Source organism: Protopterus annectens, chromosome 15.part0, assembly GCF_019279795.1.
Source record: "Protopterus annectens isolate FY-2018-M chromosome 15.part0, PAN1.0, whole genome shotgun sequence".
Lineage (NCBI taxonomy): Eukaryota > Metazoa > Chordata > Ceratodontiformes > Protopteridae > Protopterus > Protopterus annectens.
Window position 1 is genome coordinate 206,397,333 of NC_056749.1, and position 18,213 is coordinate 206,415,545.

Here is an 18,213-nt window from a genome sequence, read left to right on the forward strand (position 1 = left end):
GTAGGTGTATTCATTTGTCTGCAACCATCCCGCCTTCCTATCCCCCTGGCCTTTTCAGTTTCCTGCATATTATGTGTTACCCTTTTCAGGGTATTTATATTGTTGGCAAACTCTATCTGAGGTCATGTAGGGAGAGCAGGGCATTATGGGTGAGGGGAGGAGCTAAGAGCTCGGATCCATAGCTGGAAAACCATGCCGGTTCGGATCCGATATCGGATCCATAACCCACAGGTTGCAGACAAATGAATACACCTACTCAGATGGAACGTTATGGTGAGTACATAACTTCTAATTAGCCGAAGCTGCTGCTGACTTTTGTCTGTTCAGGAGAAGGGCAAGGCCTTGCAGGAACTTAAGCATGTTTTTGTTTCTCCTGTGCCGGAATTTTGAGAAATTAACCCGGTAAGCCAGCCTTTGCTCATAGGCAGTTTTGCCCTCCTTCCAAGGGTGAGAAGGGTGGGAAGTGAGCTCCTCCTGCTAAAGCTACCCAAACTTCTATAATACAGTAGTCTCCTTTTCCTGATAAACCAGGTGCTGTCTGACTATCCTGTTTTTCTCTGCCACATTCCTCTTTGTCTTTCCCTTTCTCTTTCTGTTTGGTTAAAGATTATTCAGGATTCCTGGGTTCTGTCCATTATCTGCCTAGGGTATTTCATGGTCTGGAAATCTCTCCCCTGTTATGGGCATTTGCCCCCTCAGGAACAATCCCCTTTCTTTCCAGGGGTGCTTTGGGATCTCTTGACTCTGGGAACTATTCTGGAAGTTCCAGTTTCCCAGGGAGGAGAGGTTTTACTCCAGAATGTTTTTGGTGCCCAGGAAAGAGGGCACTTAGACACCCATTCTGGACCTGTCTCATCTAAACACTTTTCTGATGGTCCCCTCTTTTTGAATGTTGCCCCTTCAGACTTTGTTTCCTCTTCTGCTTCCTCAGGGGTATCTGGTGTCTCTGGACCTCAAGGATGCTTATCTTCATATCCCGATTCATCCTCTTTTCAGGAAGTTTTTACATTTCTATGTTGCTTCCTGGCATTTTTTGTTGGCTGCTTTGCCCTTTGGCCTTTATACTGCCCCAGGGGTATTCATCAAATGCCTTGCTGCTGCTGTTGCTTTTTGTAGGCTGAGGGGGATCCAGATCTTTCCCTACTTGATCAACCTCCTTTTTCAGGCATCCTCTCTAGAGACTTTGTTGCAAAGTCTTCATTTTGCAGTCTCCCTTCTGCAGAGGCTGGGGTTCACTATACATTTTGAAAAGTCCTTTTTGACTCCTTGTAAGGAAGATATCTTTCTGGGGTGCAAGATCCAGACTGTTTCTGTGTTGGCATCCCTGCCTCCTCCCAAGCCTCTCTCATTTCCTTTTTTCAATCCCTTCTTCCTCTGATTTCAGTAACAGTAAGGGAATTTCTGAGAGCTCTGGGGTTCATGGCTTCCACCATTCCTGTGCTCCCTTTTGCCAAACTCCATATGAGAAAACTTCAGTGGTTTCTAAAGTCTGTTTGGCTTCAGCATTCTTATCCCCCTCAAAAGTTTAGTTCCTCTTCCTTCATGTTTCAAGCAGGGACTTCAGTGGTGGATTCAGCAGTTGATTCAGCAGTTGACTGTCAATTCAGGGCTCCCTTTTCATCTGCCTCTTCCCTCTCAGGAGCTGTTCACAGATGCTTCAGACATGGGATGGGGAGCAGCTTTCAGCTCCCTAAAGTTGCAGGGAGTCTGGTTGCCTCATCAACAGAAAGACCACATCAACATCAAGGAGACAAGATCTCTTCTGCTGGCTCTTCAGGCTTTGCATCCTCTTTTCTTCCTTTCAATGTGTTTACAGACAGTACCATAGTGATGTGGTATATCAACAAACAGGGGGGACAAGGTAGCTGGTTGACACTCCTAGTGTTGGGAACTGGCTGTCCAGTACCCAGTGACTCTTCAGGAAGTTTACATTCCTTCAGGTCAAAACCTTGTGGCAGACTCTGAGTAGATTCATAACTCAATCCCACAAATGGATGTTTCACAGGGATGTGTTTCTGGACATTGTCTACCAGCAGAGTACTCCTCAAATGGATCTTTTTGCCTCCCCTCTGAACAGACAACTTCCTCTCTTTTGTGCCCGAGTCCCAGGTCCTCTGGTTTGGAAGCTGGATTGACTCTCTCTTTCTTGGAAGCGGATGTTTCTGTATGCTTTCCCTCTTCATCCTCTCATTCCAAAAAAGTCCTGTTCAAGATAAAACAGGATGCACCCAAAATCTTGTTGGTGACTCCCTTTTGTGCAAGACAGCATTGATTCAGTCTACTTTTGCATTTAGCCAAGGGCAATCATCACAAGTTACCTCACATGGTGGACATACTCATACAAGACAAGGGCTCTTTCATCCATCCCCACTTGTCCACTCTTCAACTGACAATGTGGGTGATAGGATTTTAATTCCACATTCTGAGGACTTGCTTTGGGTCCTGCAGGAGGCCAGAAAACTATTACTAGGAAATCCTACTTATCCAGATGGAATAAATTTACTGTTTTGTGTCTTTCTCTTAACCTGGATCCACTTTCTGTGGATCTTCCTTTGGTTCTGTCTTATCTGTGTGAACTGCTGAGTACTGGGTTGGCTTATTATTCTTTTAAGGCCTGTTTATCAGCTGTTTCTGTTTGTCTGCCTTTATTACCTCCTTTAGTTTCTAGATTTGAAGCTAAGCAATTCCTTAAACGTGTCGTTCATATTAGACCTCCCAGGAAGCCTGTTCTGCCTCCCTGGGATTTTAATTTTGTTTTGGAAAAATTGACCCAGGCTCCTTCTGAGCCTGCAGCTTCAGCTTCCTTGCAACGTTGCTCTTGGAAGACTGTACTTCTGTCTGACGGATGTCTGAGCTTCAAGCCCTTATGGCTTATCCTCCTTTTTTTGGTATTTCTTAAGGACAGGGTATCTCTTCGTGCTAACCCTTTTATGCCCAAAGTGGTGAATGAGCTGTACCTTAATCAGGCCATTAATTTGCCCACTTTTTCCCCTTCTCCGCAATCTGCCAGTGAGAGGGTGCTGCACACATTGGATGTGTATGCACAACTCCGATTTTATTTGGATAAGGCTAAGACTTTTTGTAAATCTGATCTACATTTTGTTTCTTTTCATCCTAGATCTGTAGGATTGACCGTGTCCAAGCAAACTATTTCTTCTTGGATTTCTAAAGCCATCTCTTTTTGTTATTCCTTTCATGGTAAGAGCCTTCCTTCTTCTATTAAGGCTCATTGTACTAGAGCGGTGGCTGCTTCTGGTGCTTTTTTCAAGGATTTGTATACTAACTCTATTCTCGAGGTAACTACCTGGACTTCTGTGCATACATTTACCAAGCACTACAAGTCAGATGAAATTTCCAGAGCTTGAGCTGGTTTTGCTGGGGCCATTCTTCATGGGTTCCTAGAGAGCTGTGCCGGTCTTTCCTCCTCCCTGTCTTCTTCCTGAGCTTTGGCATGCTCCCTAATGTAATGATTACTGCAGCAGTATAGGGAAGGACATGGTACAGTTGTGTAAGATCTTGCCATAATGGTAGATGTCCTTTTGTTCTCTGTTGCAGTGTTCACTCCTTTTCACTTCCCCTTGTCCTTTTCTCTTCTGGATGTACTGATTACCTCTTTTCTCCTTGGACTGGCATTCCTACTCTTCTGAGGATGGTACGTCCGGACATCACCTTTATGCCCTATGCCGTGTGAGTATATGTGTGATGTACGGTGTACCTTAAAGCAACCTAAAAGCTTTGCTTTACTGGCCGGACGTCGGGCTGCACTTGGCAGGGAATCCCTATTGTAATGAGTACAGCAGCAGTGAAGAGAAGAACCTCTGCAGTTATGGTAAGAGCTTGCACAGCTGTACTTTCCTGGTCAGTAGCCATACTTACAATTCAACTTTCACAACCATATGTTATTAATGGGAAAACTACAGATTTGATTGTATGGACCTTTGTTAATAAGTTGATGTCTTAAAGTCGTATCCATCTGCAGATTAGAGCCCAGGAAAATAAAATCTGTCACTGCCTCCACTTCACCACCTGTTTGTGAAGAACTGGTGGGGGTGTATTACATCATTGTAGTTTTTGATGCTGGCAGCAAACCAGCTTTTGCACTTTCTACCTTCAACAGGCTCTACAACTCTCATCTTCAGCTAACAGAGTGCTGTGATGTGCATGTCGGAGGTGTTCGTTTTTCTTCTAGCAGTTTTCATTCCAACATCTGATTAATCTCACCTGGCATTTTGTTTGATACCTTCTATGTGTTAAATTAAGTAAGAAGAGCAGCATTATACAACTCTGTCAAACACGCTGTTTCAAATTGTGACCCAGTCCGTCATGCACTGTTTCAAATTGTGACCCAGTCTGTCATGCACTGTTTCAAATTGTGACCCAGTCTGTCATGCACTGTTTCAAATTGTGACCCAGTCTGTCATGCACTGTTTCAAATTGTGACCCAGTCTGTCATGCACTGTTTCAAATTGTGACCCAGTCTGTCATGCACTGTTTCAAATTGTGACCCAGTCTGTCATGCACTGTTTCAAATTGTGACCCAGTCCGTCATGCACTGTTTCAAATTGTGACCCAGTCCGTCATGCACTGTTTCAAATTGTGACCCAGTCCGTCATGCACTGTTTCAAATTGTGACCCAGTCTGTCATGCACTGTTTCAAATTGTGACCCAGTCTGTCATGCTCTGTTTCAAATTGTGTGACAGTTTGTCATGCTCTGTTTCAAATTGTGACCCAGTCTGTACTTACAGAGGTTTAACTGATTTTGGCATGCCTGTATTTTTTGGGATACTTATGTTCTTTTGCCCTTGCTGTGATAATGCAGCTTTTCAATATACACAAATGTTATAACTTACCGCTTGTATTTTTTGGGATACTTATGTTCTTTTGCCCTTGCTGTGATAATGCAGCTTTTCAATATACACAAATGTTATAACTTACCGCTAGTGACCCTACCCAAAGAAAATAGAACAATTGCAAGTGCATAACAGAGGATGCTCAAAGAGTAGTACTTTTGCACAGTTATCCATGTTTTTATCATTTCATTTATTATTCATTAAATAAAATGTAATCTGTTACTCTCACAATACCCATATGAGGGTCCTGAACTGGGAAAAGCTACAAACAGTGCTGACTTTGTACTGGAACGTCAAATGTCTGCTACCATTGAAAGGAGTGTGGGTGCAAGACTGCCATTTGTCTTGGTTACTTGGTGCAGCTGGTGACATTTCTGGTTGGGAAATGAGGTGCGTAAAACCCAGGTGTTATAATTTACTGTTGAACTGACAACAGCTTAAACAACTGTGGTTCTGATAACTATACTGTAACACAAGTGTACAGACAATGATTGGGTGACTGAGCCATGAAGGTAGGCCCCAGTAAAGTGAATCCATTAGGTAATATTAAGCAAAAAGGTAGAACAGTAGTCTGCTGTGTACTGCAATGAGTATTTTGCACACTATTTTTCATCATTTCCCAGTGCATGACATTGACTCTGGTTGTGACTGGAAATGGCCTATATTGATTCACCTGACTGGTTAGCAAACATCTGATTAAAAATGCCTCAACTAGTGCAGAAAATGTAGATGATTATAGAGTTTAAATGTTACACTGGGGAGGAATTACACTTTGTATCTGAAAACTCATTGTAGATATTCAGGAAGCCTAGTGGGTTTGAGAGTATTGTGAACTGTAACCTTTCTTCATTTACCTTATTATATCCTACTAGCCTACTTTCTAAGGAATGTTCAGTGGAGATGCAAGTGACATATACCTTTGGAAATTAGTGACAGTATTCCTGTCATTGTCACAGACCTACACTAACGAGTTTATGCTATTGCACTGTTGTAGATCAAGTATATTTTGGGACATAATCTTACAAATGTAATACTTTGTCAGGTCTAACAAATGCAGTAGTTTGTCAGGTGTTTATGCAAACACATTTGGACAATTTCATAGCACAAAATGTGGTATCCAACCACTGGCCACTTACAGATCTTTGGTCAAACACAGGAATAAATGTTAGAAATGCAAGCTTGCCTTCTGACAGAAAAGGAGGGCAGTTGTTTGTGCCAGGTGTGACCAAGTTGATGGAAGTTTGGCAAGGTGTGAGGAAAGTCTGTGTGCCCAGGGTTCATTTGTTTTTTCTCAGATGTATGTAATTGTTGAGATTTATTGAACTTGGTTTGTATTAGCATACAGTTACCTGCAACAGAATTAGTGCACATAGATGCTTACCTCACCCCTTCTGCTATATGGACATAATTTTTGTCCGTCTCCTCCCATCCAAAGCCTAAAGCTGTATTAAAATAGTTCCATTATGTGTCTCTGACTCATCTGAGCTTGGATCACTAAAGTTTGGCAACACAAGCTTGCTGAGTTTGAGTACACACAAACACTTCTATTATGACGACCTTGAGTACAAGTGATATGATCAGTGGTGACACTAAAAATGCATGTTTTTCTTTGCGAGAGAGAGAGATCCCCTTGCACCCTTGTGAGATTTCAGCCCTAAAGTCTTTGAATGTCACATAAAGTACGATTACTGACTGCTATTGTAAAACCTGTTTCAGTCTTTCTAGGAGGCTGCAAGATCAGAGCACCCGTTAAGCACTCACGACTCGTACATGAAGGCAATAAACGTTACAGGGGTAACTGGTGATTAAAACTTTTATGCTCGAGCAGCTATGAAATGCGCTTGGGTGATCTATGTAAGGTCAGTGTAAGACACTAAAAATAGTAAGCAGAGATAAGGGTGAACTTGAATTGACAAAAGATTTAAAATTCATATTTAGCTACTAAAAAATAGAATTTTCTAAAAAGAAATTAAAATGCTGCTGTAGTTATCCATCATTTCTATTAATGTCTGTGTTTCTTTTCTGGTGATTACTGCTTGCTAAGGGAGCTGCTGCTGTAGAGCTTTGTGCATAATATTGTGCTAACCGTGTTGTCCTTTATCTTATACATAGAATAAACTTGTGGAGAAATAGGCACTGTAGCTTCTTGCTTTCACTGTAAATTTCACTTCTTTTAGGATTTGTCGACTGCTTTCTTTCAGCTACTTTGAGAAACAGAAAGCCGAGTGGCAGACAGAGCCACAGGAACCTCCTATTCCAGAGTCGCTTGCTGCAGCTGCAGCTGCTGCACAGCAGCTACAGGTGGCGCGAAAACAAGACACACGACAAACGGCCACGTTTCGACAACAGCCTCCACCAATGAAGGTATGATCAATCAAGAGGATTGTTTTGTTCTTGGTCTCCATAATAAATATGTAAATTTGTGTATAAAGTCAAATTATAAATAACAGTAGTAAATTTCAAGATTGAATTAACTCCTGGTGTACGAGTCTTGGTGACGATGTCCTGGTGAAAGTGCCATCATTGATCATTCATGATGTAGTTTAGGGCTGGTGGGAAGATGGTCTGTTGTGGTGGTTGGATTATACTGACCTGGGAGGAAGGGTAAAAGATGAGATGTTCTTCATATAGATCATTGATGCAGTAGTACCGATGGCTGTGAATTTTGACCACATGAGCAGCAGCGTATGGCTGGACTTGCAGAGCTTAGCACCCTCTTCCTGGCCAGATGGATGCCTGCCCCCTGTGTGATGTCAGCGCATCCAAAAGGTATTGCAGGCATTTGCCCTCACTGTCTTTAGTTATTTCTAGCTGCAGAGTGAGTTGTGTGATAAGTTACTGCTCAGCATTGATAGTACTGTGTATTTGACTTGCATCAGGGCTGGTACATGTAGTATCCCTTTGGAGGATTTTTTTTGAAAGTCTTTGTTTGCATTGTATTTTTGGGAGATCCAGCAATCATTATGTTTTTGGGGTATTTCCATTCAGGGGAAAGCTGATTTATGTGCATGCAGTAGGCAAATAAATCCCTTACAAGGATTAAACTTTTGCAGTGTGCATTTTAAGGGCCTGATCACAGCATCCCTAATTGTACCATCTACCAGAGTGTAAGTTGCAAGACTTGTAATCCTACTAAAATTCCCACTATACTAAACAATGTACAATCGTAATGATAAAGTGGCAGTTGTGCAACCATTGTAAATGTGTCAGTAAATTTCTTTCTTTCTTTTTATTTATTTAACATTTGTTAACCGGGAAAGTCCGACTTGGAACGAGCCAATTTTCAGCGGAGGCCCAGGGAGAAATGCTCCAGGCGTGTGTCTTTGTAATGTGGGAGGAAACCGGAGCACCCAGAGGAAGCCCACACGAATGCAGGGAGGACATGCAGACTCCACACAGAAGGCACCCCAGCCGAGAATCGAACCGGAGAACCTCTTGCTGGGAGGTGACAACGCTACCGCTAGTAGCATGTTTTCAGGGTAGACTCAAAGTGGTATTTATACTGTTAGGGGAAATTTGGTTAGGATAGCAAGGAACTTCCACTACTCTTTTTTCAACAGGTGCAGTGTACCTTTTTGGCTAGACTTGTATAGGCCCTAGGGCCAATAGCCTGGTACCTACCTATGAACTTGTGTTGCCACCAACTCATGAAGACAGGACCATGGTTTAATGTCTTATTTGAGGGATGACACACTCAGGAGTACAGCACTCCTCTTATGTTGTGCTGCATTGTCAGCATTCGGTCTATATCTACTGTGGAATAGAATACACAACCTTCTGCACCAAAGGCAAGTATGTTACCTGTTGCACAACTGACGTATACTACAGTTTTGGTTTGAAAAGTAACTTAGAAAGATAATATGTTTCTAAATGTTTCAAAGAGCTGTTACTGCATGGAGTGTGGCCTGGCTTGTGGTTGAAAATTATCTTTAGGCCAGTTAAGTTACCTGGTTAAAGTTGAAGAAAGAAGGAAAATAAGCTTGTGGCCTTAGCCTGTGCTGCCATTTTGTCAGGTAGTTCATCACTAGCTGTGGATGTCTCCCATTGCCGTAAAAGAAAGGAGAAGCATTTAAAGATGCAGAAGGACATGCCTAATTCAGCTCAAGAGTTTTGGATCCAGTAAGGCATCTTTACAGCTCCTAGCTAGCGCACCTCTGGTGGTGTTTCTATGTAGGCCTCCATGCCTTTAGACCAAGATACAACATTTTTAGCCACAAGTCTTTGCTAAGAAGTCTGCCAAGACACTCATTTGCAGACAGTGGCTTCCACAACCCAGTTCATTGTTTCAGAATGTAAGTATAATACTCCTTATTCTTTGTGAGAGATGTCTGTTTCCAAGAATGTGAAATTTTAGGATGCCAGTTTGCAGACCAAGTCATCCCAGGTAACCATCTCCAGTATAGGTAGCTCAGAAGTCCAAATACAAGATGTCTGCTTAGCCATAATCACATTCCACAATGGGGATAGCTTTGATTACTAAGAGCTTCTGCCCCCACCCCTTACCATAATCCAAATCCTCACATATGCCCTCCACTCTTTCCTCAAAATAGGAGACAGGTTGGACCAGTTTTGAAGGAAACAGGAAAAAAGTCACAAAGGATAAGTGTGCGCTACAGATTATATCCCAGGAGTTCAAACTTTAATGAGCAGAACCATAGATGATAGACATTGTTCCATCGCCAGAAGACCAAAAAGATCTTGTGCTTCCCCAGCTAGAAGATCTTTTAAACTAAAGTGTGATAGAGCTGGTGGCAATAGAAAGAGCACATATTTCTTCATGAAAGATGGACTCTGGTGACCCATTGTGGACATCTCCAGGGTGAGCATTTTCCTAAAGGTCCCAACATTCAAAATGCTACAAAACCATCCTGATTCAGGCCTATCTGAGGAGTAGGTAGTGAGGGTTCTGTAGTTCACAGTGAACTTTCAGACCTTGTGTTTTGTTGTTTGTTCAATATCCATAGGTAGACGCTAGCACCATTCAAAAGAGTATTTTTTTCCTGCGGGATCTCTAGTTACTAGACTCCAGCTGCCAGAATGACTTTCTCCTGCAGGGCAAGCTAGAGTTACTAGCAGAATATTTAACAAGTCATTGCCTAAAGACCTTAATGATGAGCATAGAATTTTTGAAGGCACAGTGTTTCATGGCTTCCACTATTTTAATTATGCCCCTGGTGAGGTTTTATATGAGAAAGTGAAAACTACTGTAGTATCTCAAAGCCAGTCCCCCCCCCCCCAAGACATCGTCCCCATCCTGCCTTTCATCAGATGGAAGTTGAAGTGATAGGCTATTCAAGTCATACAGAAATAGGGCCCTCTCACTCAAACTCTCTGCAAATGCCTCAGACCTGGCAGGGGGAAACCCAGGTAAAGGACTCCATTACAGGGTGAATGGAGACCCCTCTGAGGAAAAGCATATGTGTATAAAAAAAGATGGGTTTGGTCTGAGCATTTAGACCTGTTTGTGGGGCAAAAGGGGCACTGCAAGTGGCAATAGGTAATTCAACAGTCATGTTGTACTTAAACATGCAAAGGGGAACTCGATCTTATCTCTTATACAGGTTTGGTAGTAGCAGCTTGGGAAATAGCTCTGCAGACTCTGTATAACACTGAAAGCAGTCTGCATGCCATCTAGTTTATGTTCAGTGCTAAACCACCTCGACATATCAGCAGCAGGACCTCATGAGTAGAAGTTGCACAGGGATGTTTTCCAGCAATTAGCTCACACTTAGGGTGTCCCAGGGATGTTTGCTTCTCTGAGCAGCAGTTGAGAAAATCATGCTGCATAGCTTTACACAAAGAAAGTTGGGCAGAGAATAGCCTGTCCTTCAGATGGACAGGTCAATTTCTGTCTGCATTCCTTCTGATACCTGGGTTACGAAGGAGAAATAAGGGGAGAGAATCTAAAGGTGTTGCTGATAGCCCCCTTTGGTCCAGTCAGCATTTGTTCTGCCTATTCATGCAAATGTGTAGTCTGAATCCTGGCATACTGCTTGTGTAGCTGGACCATATCGCATAAAATAAGGGGGGCCCTCAAACACCCTACGCTGAAGACCATACAACTGACTGCTTGGATGACTTGACATTCTCCCTTTCAGCCACCAATTAAAAGAGGGATATGCACATTATGAGAGAGGCCAGGAAGCCTGTTACTGTTAAATATTACCTGGATAAGATGTGTGTGTGTGTGTGTGTGTGTGTGTGTGTGTGTGTGGTGTGTGTGTGCGCAGTTACATCTTTCAGCCTGTTTGCCTGTAATTGTCCTTTAACATTCCTGCAGTCTGTAATGCACTTTCTCAAGGGAATCTTATACTTAAGATTTACCAAGAAAAGTAACTGATCCTCCATGAGACCAGAAATTTGGGCTGGAAAAACTTGCACTTCCTCCCTTTTTAAGTTTTTGTGTTGGAAAATGGGTCCTTGCTTTCACTTCAGCCAAAATAATTTCTAAACTGTAAATCTTAATATGTAAAGAAGCACTTTGAGAAAGATGGGGATTTCAGAAGAACCAGTCCTTCTCTTATGGCCAAGGTTATGAATGATTTTTCTGTCAGTCTGTGTCTACAGCTACCAGTCTTCTTCCCTAATACTCAGAACAAGGGTAAGAGAATTTTGTGATGAGATGCTGTTTTAGATAAAACCAAAAATAGAAGGACTTTTGATCATTTCGTGTCTTTTGTTTTCTTTCTGTCTTGCAGTTTTGTATCCCTAAAACAGGCAGTCTCTAAGTAGCTGGCTTATTGTATTTCTTTTTGTAGTTCATGTCATTGGAAGAAAACGGATGGACATATAAGATCCCACAGTACAAAGGTCACAGCAGCTACTGTGGTTTTCCTAAAAGTGATGAATTGCCAGACTCTCCTAGGGGCAACCATCCAGTCTTCTGTCCATACCTATTCCAATCATTATAGGTTGGACTGTGCCTCCCTAGCAAGAGAGGGGTTTGCATAGACATCTTACAGGGTCTTATGCAGCTTGTATTGACTAACACAACCACCTCCCAGACATTGTGAGCTCTGAAAATTGTCCTAGTAGTCAATGTTACCGCAACAGTGAGTCCTGTGAAGAATATAGGTATTGTTGTCATAACAGTAGATGTTATTGAAGTCAACCATTGCAGTCTTCACATATAAGATATCCTGTATGCAGGGTTGTCTGTGGCCAACCCAGTGTCCAGAGCTTTGCCCTTCCCCAAGGCTTTGGATGATGTCCTCCATCCAAGAAATGAGGTTGTTGGTGTTATAAAGTGTGTGTCAGTTGATGCCATATTCAGATCTTTCTTGCTGCTTAGTGTGCTTAGCTGTGTGTTTTGCAAAGCTCAGTCTGTCAGAATATTTCCAGCAGCCAGGTTAAGTACTCCATGGGGGATTTTTTTTTCTCATCTTAAAAGTCTGCTAGATTGCTTGGCTCATCTCTGATTCAAAATCAGTTTTTGAAGAGTATGTTTTGAGAGATAATAACTGTAACTGTTTGGAGAAACAAATCCTGCACAAGGATATTCATAATAGGAGCTTGTTTTGCATTTTTTCGGAGTGGGACATGGGTGATTTTATACCCAGAAGACAGTCCAAAAGGCTTACTTTTCTCCAGGAATTAGCATACAAAGGAAAAGTGCATGCCTGCATCTGAGCTACCATGGCTTCTGGCAAGATATCCAAAGAGTCACCCACCAAAGAAGAACCAGACTATTAAGGGAAGTATTGGGAGACCAAGAGCATTTGATGTGACTTGTGTTTCTCTGGGTGTAGTGGCTGCTCATTCTGAGAGATGCTTTTGTAGCACGCATCCAAAGAGTTGGTTTCAGTGGAAACCTTTGGTATAACCACTATGCAGGTGTTTGTGCTGTCATTGCTGTGTGTGTCCTCCTGAAAGGCCTGAACAGGCTTTGGCGGCTCTGATTGTGATTTCACAAGGGGAAGGTGAGATCGCCAGAGTCCCAGTATGTGAGGATGTTTCCAGTGATCAAATTGAGGTTTTGGTTCCCTGCCCAAGACTGAGGCCTGTAGGTTGGATGTTTCTGAAGCACAAGCTGGTATCTACTAGCTTGCCTTACATGGGGCAGGCAGTGTCTCTTCATACGACACTTTCTGGGCTTTTACTGATTCCCTTGTCTAGGTGGCTGAGGTTCTCCTGTCCTTTTTTGAAGACTAAAAGGTAAAACGTGACCAATCGTGCAGTGCCTGGGGACCTCTTCAGGAAATAAAAGGGCAGACCTTCAACAGGAAGACTTTCAGTTATATCTGGCATATATGGGCAGATCCTGTCTTTGAAGCCCGTGATTCTGACACCAAAGGCATCCTTTCCTCGGCCTATCCACTGGAGGATTTTTACATTGGAGAGACTTCATATGAAGAAGGATGTTTTCCATTGGGAAACTAACGAGTTTTATGAAGCCCAGCAAACATTCAAAACGTGTGTGCTTGTCCAAACCTAGACCTGTAGGTGTTCCTCTGATGCTAGATATACTGGCGGATGTGTTCAATAATGAATCTCTATTTCTTTTTACTGTCTTAGTGGGGCTGCCCTTATCAGAAGTTTCCTGCCAGGGAAAGTTGCTTTTAGCTTTGGTTAATGGGGGGCTATTTTTGTGATTAAAATGTATTGCTTATATAAACTTTAGACAGTGTCCGTGAACATTTAGTGTGAGGAAATGTGTTTATTTGGGCAGGGATCACTATGGGTTATGCAGTGCTTATGTTCAGGTTCTGACAACTTGCCTTCCATTTTTGTCAGTCACACTGAAATTTCTCTGGGGGAGTTTTGACAATAATTTAATGTGCTGCTTATGCATTACAGTTTTTTTGGGACTTGAGAGATATATGAATAGTGTAAGTGTTGTTGCTCTGGACACAATTTGATTACTTCTCTTCTGACTAAATCATTTTGGCATTTCTTACCAAATATGAAGCACTGTCAGTGGTCACAGCATGGATACTTGTCCCCTCCTGCTGGTCTGATTTCTGTAGTTCCTAAAAAGAAAAAAAAAACTTACCAAAGAGCTCTTGCTGTGACTCCTCAGGACCAGATTTTGCTTCAGCCAGGGGTTGTTGACTCTGTGTGGCCAGCAGTCATTTCCCAGACCACTCACTTCTCCAGCTTCTTCTGGTATAGTCCTTTCAGCCACCACAAACCTTTTTGTTTGTTCAAGTGTCTGGATCAGGTATGGGCTTTAACCATCTTTCTTAGGCAATGGAGACACATTGGAGGATGCTGCTTCAGGTAGCTGGGGGAAGTGACCTCTTGATGGGGTGGAAATTTCTTCTCCTGATCTCCCTTCAGTGATACCTGTAAAGAAAATAAAACGTAAGTATTGATCTGATGCACTTTTCTATCCATTCCTCAACATATGGCTCTTCGAGTCAGAGTCAGATCCAGCTTCGTCCACATTCAGGCTTTGGATCTGGTGCTCAGTCTCCTGTCCTTGCCAATAATCCCGTTATGTTGACCTGCTACCGCAGAGCTTATTTGCCTCCACAAATGTAGGGTGGATCTGTTGGTGTAATAAATTTAGATCAGATACATGCACGCATTTCTCTTTGTTTTATTAATATATGTGTGTATGTATATATATATATATATATATATATATATATATATATATATATATATATATATATATATACAAACCACAAAATTAAATCACGAACAAACTTGTTAAAACGTAGAAACCAGGTTTAATTTAGCGATAAAACAAATGAAACGCTTTCGGTAAAGACTGTGCTTCACCTTCATCAGAATGCAAAATACAGGATAAGAAGTTACACCTTTTAAAAATATCGCCAAAAAGCAATCAGAGACGTCACTTCCGAAGAAGGCGTATTTACTACTTGACGTTCACAAAACAAAAATGTAAATATTTTGTATAATAAAAAAATATTGCAAGGATATATTTGAAAGTTAATTTCTCCTTTTCAAATATATATAATAGATAAAATAGACAAATCTTCGACAGCACAAGACTATTAAATGGCCCTACATACTAAATCCAGCAGCAAAGAAGTTTTATAACCGTTTTAGTAAACCTCATTATCGGAAAACTACAAAAAGACTTTCAAATAAGTTAATAACAGTGTGTCTCTTAAAAATTCATAAAAGTCTTTTAACTTACTTGTGTACAAAAAGTTTGGTGTGTTACCATCTTCAAAAAATTAATATTTGTCGGTTAGGCACACTTACCATCTATTATTTTTTCATCTATATCTGAAAATTCAGTGTAATGTATAGGTGATATTTAAATTCCTATATGTCACATGTATTGAATACATTAAATCCATAACATACTTGTAAAAATATATTGATAAAATTTAATAGAAGAAATGATAAAAATTGGTAAATAATTAATGTATATAAATTAAGTAAATAAATATATATTACTAGACCTGTACAATAATGTAAGTTAAGTTACTATGATGTTCCTATTGTGTTGAATAAAAATATGTATATATCTTATCTTTTGATGGCTAACAATTTAAGAATACATTTGATAGACATATGTTCATTAAGACCAGGGTATGCGCATGCGGTGGTCCTAATTTGCCACATTAACTCATCTGTCTCCAAGGTTAACTGCGATGGGCCACCCCTTGGGTCATTTGTTCTTTGATGTAAAATGACAGATTTAAAATTGTGGTTAGGGTGCTCAAGTATCTGCTTTGCTAAAGCGTTATTAGTGTCCTTTTTGCTAATAGCATACCTATGCTCGTAAATTCATTGCTTGATTTTTCTCTCTGTTTTGCCTATATAAAAGGCCTTACATTGTTCGCATAGTGCTGCATAAACAACTCCTTTACACTCACAATTATATCTTTTGTTTATTTTATATACCTTATCATTAATTTATCATTAATGACTACTTCTTTTGTTACTAAAATCGATGTGCATTGTGAGCAAGTACCGCATTTGTACATACCATTTGATGGAATAAATTGTGGCTTCATCTTCTTTTCTAAAAGTGCTTTCAAATTATAATTCCTTCTATAAATAACTTTGAGTTGTGACCCTAACTTGTTAAGCAATGCTGGGTCTTCAGAGATAATTCTCCAATTCTTATTCATGATACCTCTAATATATTTATGGTCACTAGAAAAAGTGCACAAAAAACTACTTTTGTAAGTATCATTTGTAGGGGAATGAATTTCTACGTGTTGTACGCCCAATAGGCTAATGTTGGTAGTTCGCTCACTTAGTAAGGGTATAAAATGTCCTGAAAGTCTTTTGGACCTAACCTCATTCCTAATGCTAGCTACTAATTTAATAGGATACCCTCTGTTTATAAACATATTCTCCAAATTCTCACATTCATATTCAAAATCTGAAAGTGTTGTTATCATTCTTGCTGCTCTGACCATTTGGCCTTTAACAACTGCTTTTTTCTGATGGAAAGGATGGCAGCTACTAAAGTGCAAGAAAGCATTGGAGTATGTGGGTTTCCTATAAATCTTGCTAATGTACTTCAAATTTTGTCTGTCTTTAATAAGTAAAATATCAAGAAAGTTAATGCTATCTTCTTCTATATTAGTAAATTGCAAAAAATCGGTAAGCTCTGTAATACTTGTAATAAAAGAAGGGACTAAGGCTTTTGGTCCTTTCCAAATTAAAAACATGTCGTCCTGGTATCTAGTGTACCAGGAGACATGTTCTTTAAACATTGGGTGGGGGAAAAGTAGAGTATTTTCCCAATGTGCCATGATGGCATTCGCAAAGCTCCCGCCACATGGGGAGCCCATAGCTACGCCAGATTTTTGCAAATAAAGATCTCCTTCAAACATCGTAAAATTATTGGACAATACTAATTCAAGCAGTGTTTCAATTAGGTAAATAGTATTGTCCATTACCTTTTTGGAAATTAAATAATCTCTAATCCTTTCCATACCTAAATGTTGGGGGATGACGGTATAGAGGTCCTTGACATCTATGTTAAAAAGTGTGCTTCAGCATGGTATTCTACATTGTTAATGTTGTGTAAGAAACTCCATGAATCTTTGCAAATTTGAGATTCAGATTCAATAAGGGGCTTCAATAAGTTGTCTACTTGTTTGGCACATGCATATGTCACCGAACCCCTCCCATCAACTATTGGTCTAAATGGTGGATTACTGATGGATTTATGTAGTTTAGGAACACCAAAAAGTGCTGGAACTCTAGGTGCTATCATTAATAAATATTGGTACAAATCTAAATCTATGTATGCTTCTAAGAAGAGATCTTCTAGTATGTTCTTAATTCTCTTGTAGGCTGTATTGAGCTCACTAACTGATGCTTTTGTGTAAACATCTGTGTTAAGGTGAATAAGCATGGCTGTTGCGTATGCCTCTTGATGCATTAGAACCAACCCACTGCCCTTATCTGGTTTCATTGCACGTATTTGGCATATTTTCAAAAGGTTGATTATTTCATATTCTGATATTTTAGTGTTAGTATTGTTGTCAAACTGGCTATCACTAATTTTTTGCAAGTCCCTAAGGTCCATTTCACACATTCTTTCGAATAACCCAAGAGTGGGGTGCAATACAGGGTGAAATACACTAGAAACTCTTCTGGAATTAACTAAAGATGTACTGTTACCTATTAAAACATCCAAATTCAGTTTGCGAACAAACGATTTTAAATCTATAATGATTTTTACTAGGTCCATCATTTTACTAGGAACAAAGGATAGGCCTTTTGAAAAAAAGTCAACCCATTCTTGTTTGATGTTCAGTTCTGTAAAGTTATAAACAATAAAATCGCCATCTGTGCTTTTAAATATTAAGGGATGTGTATTTGGCCTTAATCCATTGATTATTTCCTCCTCTGCCTCCTCCTGTTCCTGGGTGGATATTGTCTCTTGTTCGACTGATGGTTGTTCTGAGGACCATTGGAGTTCCTGTGAAAACCCTGAGTTGACCCATCGGTATTGTTGTTATGGTTGTTGTTGGAACTTCCCTGTTGGTTGTTATTACCCATATTGTTATTTCTATTGCTTTTATTGCTGTTTAATCTTTCACTACGCCTCAGTTGTTGTATTTGTGGCTCATCAGGGATAAGGTCGTTGTTAATTTCATTGTCTATTGGTTCTAAATTATTTTCATTAAGAAGACTGATAGATTGATTAGAAGCATTGAAAGTTCTAGGATGGAAAACTGGAGGCCCAGGATATGCCTTGTTGTTACTGTAATCCGAAACATCCCGCGCTATTTTTTTCTTTTTATTTGTTAACAACTTTGTGATGGTTGCATCTATGCTCGAAAAAATGCGGGCGTATTCATATTTGTATCTTGGAAATTCCTCGTGCGTTTTAATGATGTGTTCCATAATTTCCAAGTCAGCCTTCAAGTCACCAATCTCAGTTTTATAAAAATTAATCAGTCCATTCAGAAATTC

The 18,213-nt window shown here is 40.5% G+C and overlaps 1 protein-coding gene across 5 annotated transcripts in view; it reads left to right on the top strand.

Moving 5' to 3' along the window:
* The window catches only part of ZC4H2 (zinc finger C4H2-type containing), a 517,031-nt gene that overhangs the window by 363,544 nt on the left and 135,274 nt on the right, over positions 1 to 18,213 (top strand). For 3 of the 5 annotated variants that reach the window (XM_044057709.1, XM_044057707.1, XM_044057706.1), the window contains exon 4: positions 7,053 to 7,215. In XM_044057709.1, coding sequence (XP_043913644.1) covers positions 7,053 to 7,215 — 163 coding nt within the window. Of the gene's footprint in view, positions 1 to 7,028; positions 7,216 to 18,213 lie in introns of all 5 variants that reach the window. The other 2 variants (XM_044057705.1, XM_044057704.1) reach the window with 1 other exon arrangement.